This window comes from Zerene cesonia, chromosome Z (assembly GCF_012273895.1).
Source record: "Zerene cesonia ecotype Mississippi chromosome Z, Zerene_cesonia_1.1, whole genome shotgun sequence".
NCBI lineage: Eukaryota > Metazoa > Arthropoda > Insecta > Lepidoptera > Pieridae > Zerene > Zerene cesonia.
The window spans coordinates 635952-657646 of record NC_052122.1 but is presented as its reverse complement, the minus strand read 5'-3'; the positions used below and the strand labels follow the sequence as shown (position 1 = coordinate 657646).

General features: G+C 33.3%; 1 protein-coding gene across 7 annotated transcripts in view; it reads right to left on the bottom strand.

Moving 5' to 3' along the window:
• The window catches only part of LOC119835536 (potassium voltage-gated channel protein Shaker), a 272460-nt gene that overhangs the window by 69820 nt on the left and 180945 nt on the right, over positions 1-21695 (bottom strand). The window contains exon 2 of one of the 7 annotated variants that reach the window (XM_038360426.1): positions 10913-11235. The exons of the other annotated variants lie outside the window; for them this stretch is intronic. Coding sequence (XP_038216354.1) covers positions 10913-11022 — 110 coding nt within the window. The 5' untranslated portion in view covers positions 11023-11235. The remainder of the gene's footprint in view (positions 1-10912; positions 11236-21695) is intronic. 7 annotated transcript variants of the gene reach the window in all.

Below are 21695 nucleotides of genomic sequence, written 5' to 3'. Positions count from 1 at the left end.
AGTGGGCATACACAGAGAAACTTTTAGATTTTATACTTTAACTAAGGTCTGGCCCTCACGGGCTCTTAGACCATAATCGGATACTGAGACAGTGCGGTTGAGTTCAAGTCGCTAATTAAACCACAAGGTTTACATCAACATTGTTATAATGTAAAATAAATTGTTTCATCTGTATATTGCTATATTTTTCGTATGAAATGTTATTAGAAATAAGGCCATGCTATTTCATTTCATAAATTATATAATTAAAGATTAAATATATGATTAAGTATTATATAGAATATAATACAATATTATTGTATGACATGTTACACAATATTATTATAGCTGCGCCCCGCGGTTCCACCCGCGTAAGTCCGTATTTGTAGCAATATCAGGTTAAAAAGTTACCTATATGTTATTCTAGTTGTCCAGCTGCCTATGTACCAAATTTCATTGCAATCGTTTCTGTAGTATTTGCGTGAAAGAGCAACAAACACACACACATGCTTACAAACTTTCGCATTAATTTGTGAAAGTAAATGTAGTAATGTATCGCAGTGGCGTAGACCTTCCGCCTGTTCCGCGAACCCGCATAATATACACTGGCCTTCGAACTGTGATCATATTGATAGGAGGTACGAATGGAAAAAAGGAATTTTTCACTTTTCACCGCCACATGCTGTGGTGTTGGTAGACTAAAAACAAAGAAACAAGCATTTAACCTAGCGTTACAATACAATATAGACGATGCGTTTCATATAGACGAGATAATCTTGCTTTTTGAAAATTATGTCTTCTAATATCCATATTGAATGTAAAGGGTTAAACTGAAGTGTGATCTTAGAACTTTGAGGTTTAAGGAACGATTCCCTAAATGGAGTCAAACAGAAAAAAATGTTAGTAAAAAAGTTATTGTATTGTCATCGAACTTAATAAGTGTACAATTCGAATTAAATCTATCCACTTAAAGTAGGTCAAGATCGAGTGTTAAGGAATTGTTACAAACAGCGTGTAAATGAAACTAATAAAAATGTGCTAAAAAGTCAATACAAGAAAATCTAGCATCTTTATAAATAATATCGCCTATAATAATAAGAATATGATAATATATAATAATATAGAACGTTGTTCCGATAACTGTCTGAATACGTTAATTGGCGTTAACTTCACAGTAATTGCATAATTGCAATGCAGCCTACATCGCGTACAGGCAAATTTAATAGCATTGGTTTCGATTACGGTCTATTTGATTATTATTTTTTTATATACGTTTAACAAAAAGCTTTTTATTTGAAGTTAAATTAAGTGTTTGTTTTTTACCTGGATAGTCTATTTACAGAAAAAGGCTTACGACTTGGGTGAAACCGAACGGCACGGCTAGTTTTGTATATTCACAATCATACAAGTTTAAATTTCTTTTTATTTTTCTCTGAAATTTTTGTTGTACTGTAATATAATTGCTCTGAGAACGCCTTCGTTTATGGGAACGTCGAACACACGACTGTAGCTGATTAAATTATATGTAGAATAGTTTTCATAGTTCATATAATTAGTTTTTATTTACCAATAAACTCATCATTATACTAAAGTGTTGTCGAACGATCTCATCACATGTTAGCCCGCCATTAATGACATATCAACAATAAACTCACACTGCAAACATTTACGAGTATTTGTAGCATAAACAGATTCCTTGGTGCATTCCCACCAGCCTCATTTCCGAAGGATGTTGAGGAAATTGTCTCAGAAGCGAGTATAGCAATCCCATAAAGGCAATAACCTATTCAATATATACTAACATTAGCCGCGACTCTTTCCCTACATGTCACATGATACTATAGGCTATATGGTATCATGTTAGTTAGCTTTTTCAATAAATGGACTATTAAAAAAAATAAAACATCAATTTTGATTATTTTAATAAAGAATTTCAAAAAGTAAATATTTCATTGGGCTGAAATATTTTGAACTTCGCTTTCAGTGGCGTAGCTATTATAGGGCCAGGTGGTGCAATGCACCAGGGCCCCGGAGCTTAGGGGGCCCTCTAACCTTAGCTTTGAAAGAAGGGAGGAAGGCGGAAAGAGGGGAGGAGGGCCCGATTCTTTCCCTATGCACCAGGGCCCTTGTCCCTCTAGCTACGCCACTGTTCGTTTTAATTTCTTTTTTCTTTAAGGACTTCGTGTATAATTGTTTGAGTAAGAGAAATATCACAATTAAAAAAAATGTTACATTTTAGTTAATAGTTTTTTTATATAACTCTTATCACCAAACCGACCCGATTAAAGTTCATTATTTTTTACGTCATAGTTGGCAAAGGAGCTGATGGGGTCACATGATGGTAGCGACTAACATCACCCATGGACACTAATTTTTCAAGCCGATTTCTGTGCGGCTGTGGTACCATCCTATGTGGCGCGAGCTGGCCCAATTCGTGGCGAAGCGCGAACGACTTCCACACCTCATTTGATACCCGGGTGATAGTACAGTTTTATTCTATAAATATTCTACAGGGACGGGAATTACGTGGGTTACATATTATCAAATATGATAAATATGTACGTATAACAATAACAATAATAATAGAGGGTAGCTTACCAAGAGGATAGCTAACGATAAATTAAAAAAATAAATATATATTATGAACTATTTAACGCTTTCTTTTTCGTTAAACTGTAATGCGAATATAATGCAGTTATGTGTCAGTGCCGCGAATTTACTTTTCCCAAACGTCCGTTGGATGCAGGTTGCGACACGGCGGCGCCTGGCCAAAAATAATGCGTTAAATTTTAATCAGTACGATACGAAACACAATTTTGCGACTGATCACTGATTACATGGCCAAATTCACATTGATCATGTTATAGCCATATTATATTTATCAACCCTTGATGGAATAACAATCGCGTTAATATTGGTGAAAGCTTTTAGTTTAGATCAATGCATTTCGCGTGGGCGGCGCTCGCCCCTATCACCAATTCTGGGCGAGATTGGGCGAGTAATTATGTAACTGATGCCGTTACAATTTAAACCAGTTTTAAATCATTCGATAATAACACTTCTTCCAAATATATATATGCACTATTATTAGTATAATGATTTTACACAATCAGTTATATATAAGATGGCGAAATGATAACAAACCGAACTAATTTTGTAAATGCCTGGTCTATCTGTCTTTTATCGTATATGATTTAGCTTTCACGGCTAACACGCAGCTCTAAAGGGATTGAAAAAGTTTATAAATTAAAACGAAGAACCAGGATATAGACCCTATTTTCTTCAAAACGTCTAAGTGGTTGAAATAGAGTATTAATGTTTTTATATATAATATTAGCTTTAGAGAAGGAAAATGCTTAAATATGCTGAAGAAATTCCAAATAATATCCGGCTAAATTTGCGACCGTGGGGAAATGATATCTAATTCGCATTATATTGCTACACTTCTTCGGTACTTGTAATTTGAAATTAAATATAAAAACTGCGTCCTAGAGCCTCCCTTTTATCTTCACACTGCGTCAAAAAGATGTGATTAATTATTCGGTTATTGCGAAAATATTTAAATATTTTGCCTTCTGTCTGTAATTAAAGTAAATTTATTAATTATACACAAAGTTTATGATTCAGACCAAGATAATGTCTTCACGTAGGTACCTACAAGTACAGCATAATTTTTGCTCATTTTTATTCAAAATATTTACTGGAGTGATATTATAAATAATTATATTGTTTTAATATTTAAATCTTAATAATCATTAAGTCTTCGCGCTTATTTTTCCCAACAGACAAGTATTGTGCAGTTTTATCATGTAATAGGATTGAATGTTACGCTAACGTAATAAATAGCACAATGGACTGCAGTCTTTCCTAAACTAGCAAGAGAGCGATACACAGCGCCATCTAGTAGATGGTAGCGTATATGGTGTCGCCTGCCGTCATACTGACTAGTGGTGGCGATACTGAAACTATCAGCGCCATCTATCGCAATCTTAGCGCACTCCTACAATTCTGTAATGTTACAAAAGTACTTCAAGATCCATGTAAAGTTTTATTTATAGCGCGCTGTGTACAGCGCACATAAACCTAGCATCTTGTAATGGTTGGCATCGCCGTTACACGGAATGACACATGTTCCCCCTTTCGCCGGCAGATGGCGCTGAAATACATAGTAAAACTCGGTGTTCTTGACGCAGTGTAGAATTTATAGCAGCTCATTTACTAAAGTTTCTGAAAATGCCAGTGAAACCAAGTGAAACAGACGTAGAATTATGGCTGGAACAGAATAACATACTTAGCAATTTATTTGCTGCATTTGTGTTGCACATTTTAATAATGGATTACTTACAAAAATGGGTTTAAATTATAATTTTAATCAAGAGCTGTTAATTACAACTTTATCACTTCAAAAATAATAGAACTCGAACAATAACACAAATTAAAGCAAATTTTACAGACCTTGGTAAATATCTGTTAAGCTTGAATTTGAAAAGAGCTCGAATACAAAAGATACGATTATGTGGCGAGTACAATTTTTTGCTTGATTGTAATATGAAAAGCCTCTCTTACATCGCTGGTTTAATTAAACGTGGGTTGTACCTGCCTACTTAATGAACTTCTTGAAACACAAGTAAAAAAGCGGCTTTAATTAAGCTGATGGCCGCTTTTGATAGGATGCGTGAATAGTTGGTCACACGTGGTTTTTCGGATATGAAGATTATGTTTGATGTTTTTAATGAATTACAGCTAAATCTGAATGTAAAAAAGAGGGATTTAATGGATGAGTGGATGATTTATCAGGCAAGGCGTTAAGTTTTCAGGTGGATTCTTCTTGATGATGCTTATATTTATTGTGTAGGTAAATAAAAAAAATCGCATCTTATTTATACTAATATTATAAAGCTGAAGAGTTTGTTTGTTTGTCTGAACGCACTAATCTCTAGAAGTACTAGTCCGATTTGAAAAAATTCTTTCAGTGTTAGATAGCCCATTTATTGAGGCAGGCTATATATATATATATATATATATATATATATATATATATATATATATATATATATATATATATATATATATATATATATATATATATATATATATATATATATATATATATATATATATATATATAATATGTAACTCCATCAATCAATATTAAATTAAATAATATCAAGTAAAGTTTAACACTGTTAGTTTAAAAGGAATGCCTCAAATTTTATAAAAGTATAACGGTTTCTATTATAAAATGGTGATTAAAGAATTTTTTAGGGTTACGGCCATTTCCCAGTACTATTATTTTCTTGTCTCGTGTTGTCAAACTTTTTGAAATGTCGGTTCCATCAAGATATCATTTTACCGATTGCAGTAGCGATTTCCTGCTGTATGTTTGAATAAAATGTAAACATCGATTCCAATTTGTTTGTGCACTCGTTTAATCACGGTTTTACCACTTTTTGATGATATCCGAGATATTTACTACAAAAACTTGTTACTGATGATTTATATTGATAAACGAATTTATGTTAAATAATGTTATTATTTAAAACTCCCAGACACAGCGACAAAACGAAAACTTTACAGTCCCTAATCGCTCGAATTTATCATTACCCGATCAAAATCTGTGACCCAAATGGAAGTTTCCAGAACACAGTGTACGTGTAAATCTTGAATAGTTCTCTGAAATCCACGGTCGATAAGTACTTCCAAACGTCTCAGCTTTAATTAGAAATACTGAATTTTAGTTCCATATATGCGGGTACTGTGGTTTTTCGGGACATGCCTTAGGGTACTGTACTGCAGCGTCTAATGAATTTGCATTCTGGCATTGAGCGTTTGTCCACTTAATTACGTTTGCTGTGTGTTCTGCATACGTGTTTCTTTAGGGATAGTTAGTGTGTTCGTCTGGTGATCTGGGATAATAGATGCTAGACATGTTAAATGACGCAATCCACGGTGTATTTATAATGTTATATTTATTATATGAAGCAGCTGACAATCTTCATGTCGGTAGGGTAAGACGGCAAATCATTGCTGAGGCGTTATGCCTCAGATGTCCCGAATGGCAAACTTTTATGGCGCACGCAACCACACATTATGTATTTTTTACTTTTTTTCATATATTTATTTGTCGTGTGTGTTGAATTCATCTTCGCTTATCCTACTGTCCTACTTCCTACTAATATTATAAATGCGAAAGTTTGTAAGGATGTGTGTGTGTTTGTTGCTCTTTCACGCAAAAACTACTGAATCAAGTGCAATGAAATTTGGTACGCAGACAGCTGGACAGCTGGAATAACATAATATGGGCAACTTTTTATCCCGATATTCCTACGGAATACGTACATACGCGGTTGAAACCGCGGGGCGCAGCTAGTATAAAATAAAATGTAAAATATTGGTGGGAAACTCTGAAATAGAAAAACAATAGTCGCATCAGTAGCTCAGTTACCACAATGCTAGTTTAGAATACCTTGACTAGATGGCGTGCTTATAATATTTAGGATTATTTATTTATGGCATAAACTTTTCGAGTATCAGATAACCCCCTGGCGTTCTACGTCCCAGTTTCTGCTGCAATTCAATGCGACATGATATTCCAGAATGTTAATATTATATTATTTATATACGGCTCATTTCATTTCAAAATTGCCTTAGGACAATTAATACAAACAATTTTGAGAAACCCTTATACTGAAAAGTTTACATATTATGAGCTTGATAATGTTCCGTCGTCGCGAAATATTGAAAAAATAATAAATTAGGTTGAAGCAAATTGAAATATACTTTCTACTTTCTGTCTTGAGAACTGTCATAGGTTACTTTTTGTGATGATGATATTTAGAAGAAGTTGAATAGGGGAAAGAAATCTTATTGAGGACGACCGCTGAAGAGTAATGTGAGCGGACGTGAGGGAATTTTTCAATTTAATCTCTTGAAATTATCGAGTGAATATTGAAGCTGTGCTGGCGAAGTGTGTAATTTAATACGAATAGTTAATTAATTTATAAAAAATTAAATAATCAGCATTACAACGCAATTATTCATTAAAAGATTAGGTAATATATTATTTGTTTTTAACACATGCCAATGCAATCATATCAAAATGTTTGATCGTATACAATAATATACCCAAAAAGTATAATGAATAAGGCTGGTTTTAAATCAGTCGTCAAACTCGTATTACCGTTGAATTCTAATTGTGAAATATTATTCATTTTGTTATTTTAATTACGAACCAACAGCCTGTGCATTTGTTTCTTTCAAAGAATATGAATAGAGCATTGCAATCTACATTTCAAGGTCAAAAAAGAGTATAATAAAAGTATTCTCCGATGCTGACTATTTTGATTAATTACGTTTTGTTGTATTAATTCTAAAAAGCGTTTGTACAATGTAGAAAATAAGCATAAATAGGCCCATGTCCCTTTAAAAGCTATTTGTTACAAGAAATTTTACATTTCGATGCTGAAATTTTTCTTTGTTTATTAAATTACAATAACACATATGACATAATCAACATAGAATCGAAAACAGTACTGATATCACTAAATTATCTTAATTATAATAACAAAGATGTTGTTCAATACTATAGTAGGTAGACTAGGAAACTAAGTAGGCAATTTTGTTGCTCAATCTGATAACGGTTTCAGAAGTACGTGTACGTATGCAGAGCAAGTAAATGTTAGGTTTTGATCACGATTCGGGGAACGAGAGGGAGCTTTTGCCCATCTCTATAGGAACTATTTGGTTTATTTTGTAAAAAACTTTCTCTAAATTTGATAAAGACTTTAATTAAAATAATAAAAAAAAAACATTACTTTAATCATGAGAAATATCCTTAAATTTCACTAAACGAGTAGCTATTTCCTGTCTTTTATTAATTAACTATACTTAGCATTTGACCAACTTGTAAGGAATGAGAGCAAAATGAAAAGTATTTATATCTTTATTTACCAATGTTTATTTATTGATAATGTTTGTTTATTGATAATGGTACCAATTATATATTTCATCACATATCTACTTGATGCCATGGATGTCAACGTAAGATTTTATTTCCTGCGCGCTCGCCTGGTCTCAAACCCCTGACTTATCGATTTTGAGACCGAGGTCTTCACCACTGAACCGTTGCTGCTTTTTTTTATCGATTGATTACAGTCTACTAAAAAATTATGGGTTAAATTATATGCAGTGAATCACACACACGACAGATTTTTCAACAGATTCGATTCTATCTAAGAAGGATGAGGTTAGACGTATATAGTACTACCGATGTTATCAACTTTATATCACGTTATGTATTTATATATGTCATGTTACCTGATATGACATGTGTTTTCCAATGAACGGGTGTCACTTGGGTTATCGCGAGCCACATGCGGGATTATGTTAATACTAAGCTACCTATAAGCTGTACTGTTTTATTCATGCACAATACGATTATATATAAAAATGTAATATCATTTTATGTGGAGGCAGTTAGCAGACATAATCTTATGTTAGAGACTCGAACGACTAGATAAATAACTTGTCCACTCAATCCTCATTATTCGACTCTATTTTTTGTGTTTGTTACCTCATATCTTTTTATCGGGTGAACCGAATTTCATAACCCTTTTTAGATTTGAGTGAAGTCCCGTGTCCCCTAGTGGGGTATGGGGCAGATGATGTACATCTGTTTCACTGATCGATTTTCTTTAAGGACAAGTAGGTGATCAGCCGGGAATTGATTTGCCTCCTTGGTACAGTGGTTAACGCGTGAGCGTAGAAACGAGGGGTCCTGGCTACAATTCCCTGTGGGGAAGCACAAAAATAAAAATGTCTCGGTCTGGCAGGACACAGAAGGCTGATCACCTACTTGTCCCTAAAGAAAATCGATCAGTGAAACGGATGTACATCATCTGCCCCATACCCCACTAGGGGACACGGGACTTCAAACTTTTATTTTTAGATTTGAAAGTTGTTAAAATAATTATTTACGACCTTTTATAGACGATTGTGTCTCGTTTGTGGTAATGGGTAACAAAAGGAAAGACTACGGGAATAAAGGAATGGCCTCGGAAGGATGAGGAAAACGATACAGGCCTCCTGCTGATTGCACGAAACTGTATCATTCGCATGCTATTAATTCACGTCGATATTCTGTGGGTTTGTTTCTTTTTCCAGTTCGTTCTTTGTTTAATTTATTGGCGTTCTTCTTAAATGTTTGAAAGTTTAATAATGAAGGGTAGGAATTTTGAATAATAGTATCTTTTGTATGTTAGGCAATATGATTCTATTAGATAGGTGTGTAGGGAGTTTTTTTATAGCTATTGAAGGACACAGAGCTATAGAGTTTCTAAACGTTGGCCGAGGTCTTACCAGTCTTTCATTTCCATGGGTATTTTATAGGAATTCAACCACACATCCAGGATACGGATTGGTCTAAGAATGCATGCACGTAGCTAGGGGCGTTTGTTTGTGTTTACATGTATATAGTGTAAGCAACCGTCATTCGTAAGGGCTTTACTGATTTTTACGAAATTTTGTTGTGTGTGTAGATTGGAGAATTGAGCGTCAGTTATTTTTTATATCCCGAGTACTTGGATACCCTGACCCAACGTTTGCTGGTTCTGGTGGTTAAATAATATTATTTCATTAATTGTGTAAGAAAAAGAATCACGTATACTTTTTTTATGTTACAGTAGGCAATGGAGCTGGTGGGACGCCTGATGGTAAGCGCTAACATATGGAGAGGCATAAGGTCCATTGCAGACCTTACGCCTCTACAAACGCATTGCCGACTTCTTGTGAAAGGATTAAGAGAGGATTGGCGATAGGAATAAGGGAAAGGACTGGGAAGGGTAAGGAAAGGGATATGCTCAAGAAATTATTTTATTATCAGAACTTCCCATACGAGTTGCTCCACAGTTCGGTACTTTATATGTTGAAATGTATGAATAACCTCTATTCATCACAAGAAGGCATTTCAAAAATTGGTTCGGTAAAGAATGCCCTGAAATTTAAAATTATCTACTGATTTAAATTCATAGATAGCTATTGTGCGATCGTGATTTCTTGACCTGCTTTTTGGAAGCACGTACAATATCTACTGTGTTCGATCGAATATTTCTTGCCATAAATATTTATCCCAATATGTTTAACATTTTCCTTGTATGTATCAAACAAAAAGTCTAAGGCTCAAGTCACTCGGTCTACTTTAGAAACCCTTTAATTTAATTAAGAAATTCTGTTATATTAACGGACTGACTAGTACGAAGAAACTTATTGTTTTCTCAATGATAAGCAAATATAAAATAATCTTGGATATTAAAGTATTTCGAAAGAGTTATTTGCAACTAGTGAAAAAGGCCACACAAAGAGTAACATTATTTGTACAAAAAATTAGTTTTACGATATTTGTCGCCGCTTAATCACCCACTGTTATAATATTATATTGAAAATGTTATATCTCTATTAAAAATTGCTACCATCATAATATGAAACCCTATTATAAAAGCAATAAGCTTTTTTTGGGTTTGGGTTTCATATAATAATGGCAAAATCACAGATGATATCATACTTAATGGGACCAATTTATCCTTTTATTTACACTTAATATTAAACCTCTGAATAGGTAATTTGTCAATAATTGATCATAGTGGTCAATGATGACTTGTAGAGAGCATATTGTAGCATGAATATTATAGCATAGCAATTAACTGAATCAGGTTTTTAATATCGTGGGCAAAATCGCCATACCTAAGATAGGTTGATAGAAAATTGGCTGTAAAATGTGCGATGAAAGTCAGTCACGCACAATATCCTGCTGTCCATTCTTCATAGACCCAGACGCTTCTCTTCATTTTACTTTGCTGATCCAACTTCCTTCAGACTATAGACGACATAATGGCACAAATGATAGATCATGCTTCTACAGGATTAAGTAAAGACTTACGCCTCGGTGTTATCATCCCGGGACTCGGAGCGCTCGGCGTTGGCTTGGCCACGCCGGTGTCTGCCCCGCTGCTCATCGCCCAGACCGTACAATCCGGCGACCGCCGCCATGTCGCCTATACCTCTTTAGTCCAAACGCAGCTGAACGCCGCGCACGTCATAGCTACAACTATCGAGTAACTCTGTCTCGCATATATGCTAACTAAGCTACGTTAAATCTTTAACTAATTCGATTTTGGACGCCTTCATTTGATCATCACAATTGTTTTATTGTATCTTGTCATAAGTACGGTTGGGTTACGGTAGGCGGTTACATCGCAACATCTATTGATTTCATTCGTTGTTTAGATGGTTTGAAGGCGTGTTAACTAGATACAATTTAGTATGTTCATTACTTAGTGAGAATTTGATAAAATGATAAAATTGATATAATCCAAATTTCAATTCGAATAGGGAAATCTTAGAAGTCAATTGTACGGCATTCAGCAAATACGATCTCGATTAATTTCATTCGCCGCGCAAACCACAAAGAGTTTTAAGGAGATTAATTAAATTCCTTTATGCCTTTATAATCAAACGAAATTATGAAGATGTGTTCTGAAACGGTTTCATTGTACAGGATTTAGCTGATGCAGTTTTTATGGCTTCATTTATAAGCCACACAAAGCGAGGGTTCAATGCTCTTTATATTTAATGTTATGTGGCATTTAAAGAAAACACAGCCCTCAAACCATCTCTTATTTTATTTTTGTCTTTTTAAAAGAGAAAAGAATAAAGCTAACATATAACGTCACATATTTGGAGTTTCACAGATATTCCAAACTTTTCAGTAGCTATGCGTTTTCGGATTTTGTTTTGAAACAAATGATAGATATAGTCAGTGGTGTGGCGTAGAGCTCCGCCGCCTGGGGCCGACTGAAAATACTTCGTGTCTTGTTAGGGTTCCCTAACCAAAATATATAACGGGACCTTATTACTAAGACTCCGCTCTCCGTCTGTCTGTCTCTCTGTTACTAGGCTGTATCTCAAGTTTTTAATATTATCCGAATTAAAAAATATCGCTTTCTTGCGGCCGCTTGTGTATGTCGCCTGGAACCGCGCCTATATCCCAATGTTACTCAACTGGATGTAAACAAACATTACCTCTGGTTGTAACGACATAGAGATGAATCGAACATTTCTCATAATTTGTTTATGATGTATCGACATAACCATGTAGTATAATGCACCTTGTTTTCCTCTCTTTCAGGTAATTGCCTTAATATGCTAAGCCTATATTATATTATTTACTCACAAACTAACCAAACTTGTACATAACAGGGCTTCATATCAATCGCTATTGGCTATGATTGTTATAACAGAAAAATATGGATGAAATTAATGTTCACACTGTTTTACTAAATAGCTCATTTTATTTTATTTTTACTATTTATAAAAACTATTTCTTGTGTTTTATTAAATTAATTGCAAAATAGATCTCTATCACGTAAACCTCTATTGAAATATATCCAGCTCAACCAAAAATTCGTAGATTTTTCATTTAAATATTTTGTTAAAAACCACACATAAAATCATAGTCAGAGGCAATTATCATTACGAATACCCATTCCACTCAGAAGTCCGAGAGTATCTCTCCTCTGATACAATGAACTTTATAATCGGACTAATTTTAAATGAACATATAAAACCGCTGCCATTTCAACTGTCTGGTATCTGTCCGTGCAGACATCCTGACTAAAGCCTGCTTCAGAATGCAAACTCAAATCCCTCGGCCATTGTTTTCCAAAATAATTTATTAGCCTGTAAACTTACTTGTAGTGTTAATATTGTTGAATCGAATCTTCGCCCAATCTCAATTACAAAAGTAGATGACTTCTTTTGTATTCGTTCTTTAAAGGCATTTTTGAAAGAGAAACAAGCGATTTTCGGCTAACATAATACCTAGTGTATGTTTATGATTATTATAGTTCAAAATTGATCGATATTCGCTATTTATAAGTTTATAAGTCTAGGTCTAGATTATGATCTTTTTCAAGTCTAAAATTCCTATTACAATCAGGCTTTTAACTAATATTAGATACCTGATTAAATTATTATATCAGTATAATTTTAAATCAATGCCACTTATATTAATATATTTAAAACATGTTATTTTCTAAATGACGTATAATAACACCTACAATAATAGGACGGAAATCGAGCAAGTGTAATTTTCCGTTAAACACTGCACAACGCTCGGCGCTTGTAATGGTTCACGACAATTATGGAATTATTGACAAGTCCAATTAAGAACAAATCGCAGGAAGCGATTATTGGTATCGGTCTCCAGACGTTCAATTCAATGTACATTAACATAATATTATGGCCGTATGCAGTACGCTATTACGAAGATCACATATTTATGTTAGTTAAATGTAGTGCGTATTGAAACAAATGATGGGATAATCAAAAAACAATATTAGCAATTGGTCCTGTTACTTTTTGAGACTTTTTAACATTTTGATGACATACTTGGAGAATATCGATTTATTCCCCAATCGATTCCTATTAAATTTTCGTCCTTTATTTTTTCTTCAATTTATGCAGAAAAGAAGTGTTATTTCTTGTTTTTATATTAGTAATTAATTCTTATATATAATTAACCTTTTTAAATAGGAAGTACAGTCTCATAATTCAAAATTTATCCAATTTATAAAAGTACACAAAACTAAGTAGGAATCAAAGTAATTTGATCTTAACTAGACTCGCAACTTCAAGTGATCTGATTAAAAATTTATACCAAGTTTATTTGAAACTATATTTGCAAGTAATAGGCCAAAAGGGATGAGCAGCTACTCCCAACTTCCAAATGCACGAGTTTAAAGACCGAAGGTTTATTGAATCTATATACCTCAAATGCCCAGTAGACATCAGCTTTAGTAGGATTTCTTCTCTGAGGGTTGCAGGTTACAATGATAGGCATAGTATTTTTTATATTTGAATAGGACAAGTGCGTTAAGTGTGAGATAAATCCAACAAAACAAAATTGCATCAATATATGTTCAGCCGTTCTTGTGTTACGTATTAGTGGTGGTTTACAATTCAACATTATTTATTTACTTATATTGTTGGAAATGTCAAGCATTCCGTGTAATGAACTCATTGAGTTTCTCGCTCATTATTTTCATTTGAATATTATTATTCAAAACGCGGGCAAGGTTAGCTATCCTATCAATACTTTATATAATTGGATAAATATATTGCAATTTTTTTATAGGTCTAGCGTAATTGTTTGATTACTCTTGTAAAGCGTAATTGTTTGATGCTCTTGCATATAAGTCATGAAGGTGACTGACACCCCTAGTGTTGCGAGAGTTAAACAACGGGTGTGATCATTTTACATCAGATGGCCTAAATGTTACTTGCTTTATGAATCATTATATTATTGAATCTTAATCACGATTATTTACATTAACCTGCCTCATTCTTTAAAATCATTTTTCAATGCAAATAAAAGGTAGAAACAAATGAAATTGGAAGTATCCGACCATGGTACGTAGTATGTAGGTATATAAATTAATTAAAAGTTCTCACTTTTAAGTGGCGTTCAAATAGTTGTTTTCATATATGAGCAATAAGGGTATAGTTTGATGAGATACAATTTCATGACATCCGGTGGACTTATTAATATAAAATAAAACATATTTTGCGAACCGACAACCTCAATTAGGGCCAACAGGTGCAGTATTTATGAAAATCGAAAAAATTAAATTAGCCTTAATTCATTACTTAGTACAAGATATCTTGCAATATAATAAATATTACAAAATCAAAGAACGTAAGACCTATATAAAAAGCATACATTTTCAGGTTAATTTCAAAGTAGTATACGTCATAAGACCAAGGTCGCGTCGAATAAAATAAATAGCCCTTTGTATTCATGATAAAGTATAAATAATTTCAGGGAAGGAAAACGTGGGACGATTCGATGAAATAATTGCTAAAAAAATAAAAATTATATTGGAAAAATTTTAAGATTTTTTAACGTAACGTTTTTCTAGATTATTTGCCACTAGCAATTTAAGATGCGAAATTCAAATGTTTTATTGAAATACTAGCTGCACCAAACGCGGCAAACGCTGTTCTGCCTTACTCTGATGTTGGCCGATTCTCATAGACATCGGATAAGCACAAAAAATTTCATCAAAATCGGTCAAGCCGTTTCGGAGGAGTATGGCAACGAAAACTGTGACACGAGAATTTTATATATTAGATTTTTGAAGTCTTCTCACAATATTATAAGCTCTTGAAAATATTTAAATAATATCAAGTTTTTATCAAATGAGTATCAAACACCAGTGAATTAAAAACTTTTATCACACTTAAACCGATCACAATTCGTCATTTATTGTATACTAGCTGTGACCCGCGGTTGAAACCGCGTAAGTCCGTATCCCGTAGGAATATCGGTATAAAAAGTGCCTATGTGTTATTTCAGTTGTCCAGCTATCTACGAAGCAAAATAGTATTATTATTCACCAATAGATGTCAGGAAAAAAAAAAACACGAATAAAACACGAATATGACATTTTCTAAAAAAAATTCCTAGCTAGATCGATTTATCGCCCCCGAAACCCCCTATATACTAAATTTTATGAAAATATATATATATATATATATATATATATATATATATATATATATATATATATATATATATATATATATATATATATATATATATATATATATATATATATATATAAATATATTCAAGAATTGCTCGTTTAAAGGTATAAGATTATCGTATACTTAATCGTTGTTTTTTATGTTACTTTCATAGATAAAGTTATACAAAGAAGAAACCGAAAACCAACAAACTTGATCAATGTAATAACGTTACTTTTATAAGTGCCTGAAAGTCTTAATACACTGGCGAACTCATCGGACATTAAATGTAACAATGCGATACGTTTCTATTCAAAATTGAATGAAAACTTTTTACTTGCTAATGAGTATTTTTAATCTGTGAGTTCTTAAAGGTTCTTTTCTGTATCTGCCTTCTGGATTTAGAACAAAACGACGAACAAATTCGCTTCTTAACCAGCATTAAGAAATGAGGTGGTTATTTATACTTCACAAAAATATTGAAAGAAGTTTTTTCCAGCGTTACATTAAAAAAAATGCAGGCACTGTTATTTATATATAAATTTGCTATAAATATTGACATGTTCATATTATTTTTTGAACTAGATTTGAAAATAAATAAAATAAATATAATTCGGTAACCCCTAGATAATTATTAATAAGTACATTTAAGAAAATATGAATTTCAAAATGTAATGCAGATATCATAGAGAGCGGAATAATCGACATTTAAATAACTAAATAGCGTTAAATCATACAATCTAAACAAAAGCTGTAATAAGAAAAATTTGACTCTTTCTTTAATTTTATACGATAAAACTTTAAACCAATTTAAATTTTCTTTAAACGAATTTGGTTAACGACGTTTTTTGTCTCGAGTCAACTATTACGAAGCAGACAGGAGAGGTCATTATTTACACAAAAATCCATTATCTATTTAACGTCTCTCACAAATTATTTGTAAACATCATAAGATTATCTAGAATGAGAGCTTCATCCATACATATTGTTGCTTATCCTACTAATATTATAAACACGAATATTTGTAATACATGGGCGGATAGATGGATGTATGGATTTGTTACTCTTTACGCGACAACTTATCGTATTTGTATGAAATTGTATAGAGAGATTATAGTAGCACATAGACTACTTTTCATCCGGGTATCACGCGAGTGATACAGCTAGTACATAAATATTTGTACGCGGTTAAGATAGCAACTTGTTTCAGCCGACGACAGCACTATATCGTCACTCAGACGAAGAGGACCACATTAGGGTACGTAGCATCGGCACTTCCGTTTGGAACATTTATCACGGACCACCTCGTTCGTTGTTACGCCTAGCAAGCGGAATGTTAACCAATTTTAGCTGATAAATGCGGCAAAGTAATACATTTATGTTTGTTATAGATTTGTATTGGATGCGTTAAGATTAAGAGTCTGTTTGTATGTTTTAAACTCATGAAATGTGGGTTTGAATTGCACCATTATTTTTTGGTGGAAAGTTGAGGAAGGCTACTTGCGAGGTGAGTGATACCGCGGGATACAGCTACTACAAATATTATATCATATATATAATCAATTTAGCTTAGTTGGTTTAAACTATACTCTATTTAATTATATTTAAATTTTTAATAAAGGTCCTACCTACTATGGAATTTATTAAAAACAAAAAATATCCGTGAATGTCTCCCAACTAAATATCCTATATATCATAATCATCATCAGCCCATATTTGTTCCCACTGCAGGGACACTGGCCTCCTATGAGGGTTCAGGTCAAGTGCGGGTTACCAGATGTCATATGTCGTCGTACTTTTGACTTGACATGTTGGTTTCCATACGATATTTTCTTTCACTGGTTCGAACAGATTTGATTAATAAATAGATAAATTGAAAAATCTATATATTTCTTACACGCTCGATCGGTCTTAAACCCTGAGTTATGGCTTTAAATCCAAAAGCCTAACCACCACTGCTAACTAAAAAATATCGTAACAGTCCTCTAAGCTTATGTATCCGGTTGTACGTAAAAATACTAAACGATTTATACTTTTCAGCACAAAGATAACGACCTGAAAACATCAAAGCCTCAGCACAGAGTCTAATAAATTGATGCAATGTATTTTGATAAAGAATCCCGTTGAAGTAAACAATTTTCTGGAGTATGCATTTTGTATCAGGGCATTCGGTACAATGTATCAACCTGCCGCATGCTGTATCAGCATTTTGTCGGAGCCGAGCGATATTTTACTTGCTATCAATGTTTTTAACTGTGGACAGATATGTTGCGGTTTATTATCTGTGATGTTAGTGGGAAGGATTATTTTGAATAACTATTATTATTGCAGATTACGTGAATAAAGTTAATATTGGGTTTAGTGCTTTTACATCCTGCCTTCGTTTTCAATTGGCCTAAATGTCAAACTGGCTGGGAAAGTCAGGGAAAAACCTTCCTTGGGTGAACACATAGGCTGATAAGGAAAACTTCTGATCTTAAAGCACCGCCCACCACAAAGTTCCCTAACAAAATAGACGAATATGCTACGAATTAGCACATGCAGCAAGGTTTTTGTTGTAATGTCTATGATGTTACCTACATCTTCTCCGGGGCTTCGACCGAGCTAATCCAATTGAGCTGTATGAATAGGACGCAGCCTTTGTTATAGTCTAACAATCCTATTATTCATCGTAGTGTCATTCATAAAGGAAGTAAATATAAGTGAATTTATTTATAATAGCTTATCGCCCTCAGCTTTGCATAGTCAAGTGTAAACCTGCATAGTCCTCGTTCCAGAGTTATTCTGCGATAAAACATATCCTATGTCTGCGTTTAGGTTCCAAGTACAAACCGGTTCAGTGCTTTAACAGTAAGAAGAGACAGACATAAAACCAGTTAAAATCGCATATGTAATATGAAAAAGGATTTAAAGGCTTTGTAGATAAGACTAAATGCATAAAATATGAACTATTTTTCTGTTTGTTTTGCTTTCATAGTGGGATCAAACTAGCAAGTATTTACTGAGGATTTCCCTAACGAGCGATCTCATACGCTAACAAGGCAATGTAACACAAGTAATAAAAGTATGAAGCGACTTTATACATATTTTAGTTTATATCTCTTAAACTACGGCACTGATGAGATGCAGATGCCCTGAGTAGAACACTGAATAAGCTAAATAAGTCATGCATTATGCACTTAATTATTTATAGATATACAAATCATCAAAAATCTATACATACATAAATTAGTATTATAAAGAGGAAACTTTTGTGTTTTTAACTGACTTATAAATGAGGGGATTATCAATTCGTACCTTTTTATCACAGAATTTTCGATAGGTTGAACTTATTTTGATGATCCTCTTGTTATTTGAAAGCCTAAGTAAAGTTATAGTGTCTCCCGTGTTTCCATTTGAATTTGGTCTAGTTCTGACAATTTAAAGGCAATTTTGAACGAAATCTATTGGACTGATTTAAAAAATATATTTCATTATATAAAGCTGTATCTTTGTTGAGTGACACAGGCTATGTTTTATTAAGTTTTTATCTCGGGGCAAGCAGGCCCAGGCCAAACTCAGGGATGAGTAGCTCCTAAAAATTGGACATAGAAAATTATAATAGTTTTAATTACTGCGCAAATAGATTTCAATACATATATATAAATAAAAATTAACCGCCAATTTGCTTCGCAAAGCCTAAAGCGCGATGGCTCCACCAATTCGGAAAATTTTAATTTCTAATGATTTTGTTGAGAACTAATGGAAAGTTCTTATGGAGGACTTACATACCATACATGTCCAAAGAATGTCTTTTTTTGTAGTAGGTCTTTTTCGTAGTAGGTAGATACGAATCACAATTATTTTGTGTTTCTTGTATCTATGTTAATGGTCTCTGCTTCCATTTAGTAAAGTTTAACATTGTAATAGTCTCTTAGGAAGTGAAGGTAATGCCTCTAAATGAACGCAAAGTATAAGCCGATTACTGTCTGGGACACGTGAATGAAGAAAATAATGTGGGAACGTGATAAACCACAGTGACAAGATCTGAAGCGGTTACAAATAACAGTTACAAAGAACAGATAAAAAATAATTGTGTAGCTAAAAAAATAAATTTATATCATGATAATTTAGGTCCATTTTAATTGTATACTTTTTCTTCCAGACAGATTTTAGACAATTATTGATAAACATACGTACATTTTTGTGTTCATAAGAAATATGCGTTTTTAAAAAATATGAAAAGTAATGTTTATAACGCCATATTTTATATTTGTCTTTTTGAAGTATATCATTGCTTCTGTAATGAACTTAATCAAATTTTTTATTACAAGATAATCACCGAAGGCATTGTAAGAAATATTAATATGTATTATACTTATATGTCACCAGTGATTTTATCCACACAATAATCACTTAATGCAGTAACAGGTTTCTCAACGTACGCGTATTAAGGCTATTATAATCCAAGTACAGTCGCTATGTAGAATAAAGTATTAGGGACAAAAATAAACAGAGCCTTAAGGTTGTTTTAATCATTTAAATATACGATACGTATGAATATATATGTTAATAAGCGAGATGTTGTCCCGTGTGGTGCTTTATTTTTTTTGTTTTTTTTTTTGAATATACTAAACATCTTCCCTTTGTTTTGAATGATATACATACAAACAATTAAATATTTAATACACTTGAATTTTATAAGAAATTAAAAGAAGAACGTTCTGGAGTATAAAGTTCTTTGAAAATGCCTTAGATTTTGAATACCAAAAACAAGATATTATGTTCACTAAGTCAGACATTTATAAAATTTGGATTACGTGTTTAGAATCCCTACTAATAATTTAAATGCGAGGTTACTCTGTCTGTATGTATGTCTGTCTGTTACGCTATCACGCCTAAACCACTGGACCAATTTTGATGAAATTTGGTATGGAGATAGAACTGAACTTCGAAAAGGACATAGGATTTTTCATCGTCAAAAAAGGACAGTAGGGGTTGTAATAGGGGATGAAAGTTCGTTATTGTCAACCCGATTTTGATCAAATTGATATAAAGATGGAGGTGAACTTGGTAGAAGAAATACTATACTTTCTAGAAGGTTTGATTTTAGGTCTAGAGTATGGGGAAGGACTAAGGAAGGCTATAGACGATGTCGCACGATATTGCCGAATGCCACGCGGGCGAAGCCACGGGTGGAGCTTGTATTAAATACATCCATATCTAATCGATAACCTTTCTATTTGAAATTGGATAAAAAAATGGTTATATATAATAACTTGCGGTCCGCCCCGGCTTCGCCCGTAGTGCATATATAGCTTATAGCCTTCCCCAATAAATGGGCTATCTAACACTGAAAGAATTTTTCAAATCGGACCAGTAGTTCCTGAAATTAGTGCGTTCAAACAAACAAACTCTTCAGCTTTATATTATTAGTATAGCAGCCTGTGATTAAATTAATTGTTATATTTCATGAATAAATAACATTATAAATCCATTCATGAGTAATTAATGCCAACCTATTATTCATATATCGGAGATATATATAGTTCATAGTATCGGAGAGCGATTTATTAATAGAAGAGCTGAAGCCTTATGTTTTCAATGTCACAACATTGCCATGCAAGCGACAACCCTAATAGGCCACAGATTAAACAAAGTAATTTTTAAATATGGGAGTAAAACACGTTTTTATATGAAATTCTTCTGGCTGGCAGAAACTCACATCCCTCAGATTGGCATGAAATAGTAGCATACGTATGCTACTCAGTTTCATGCGATGATGGGGGAGATACTTTTCCAATAGGACAACTGGGGTGAGGAATACCTGACCAATCTCAGTTTTCCTGTTGTGTACAGCACCCAAATCCAACAGCCTAAGAATTTATAAGTTCAATCTAGTAGTTCCCGATATTATTGCGTCCAAACAAACTCTTCATATTATTTATTTAGATTTTATTCCATCTAGTCAAATATAATCTCTGCGCTTAATATCGCTCGACGAATATGTCTCGAAGTGTTGAGCTTCGATAGAGTGCCAGCATGATAGATCGTTTTTAGATGATAATATTATATGCTTTGAATTTTACTAAGTTGCATAGAATTTTACTGGGAAACAATTTCTGTAGCACAGTGTGCAGATTATGCATATGTAATGT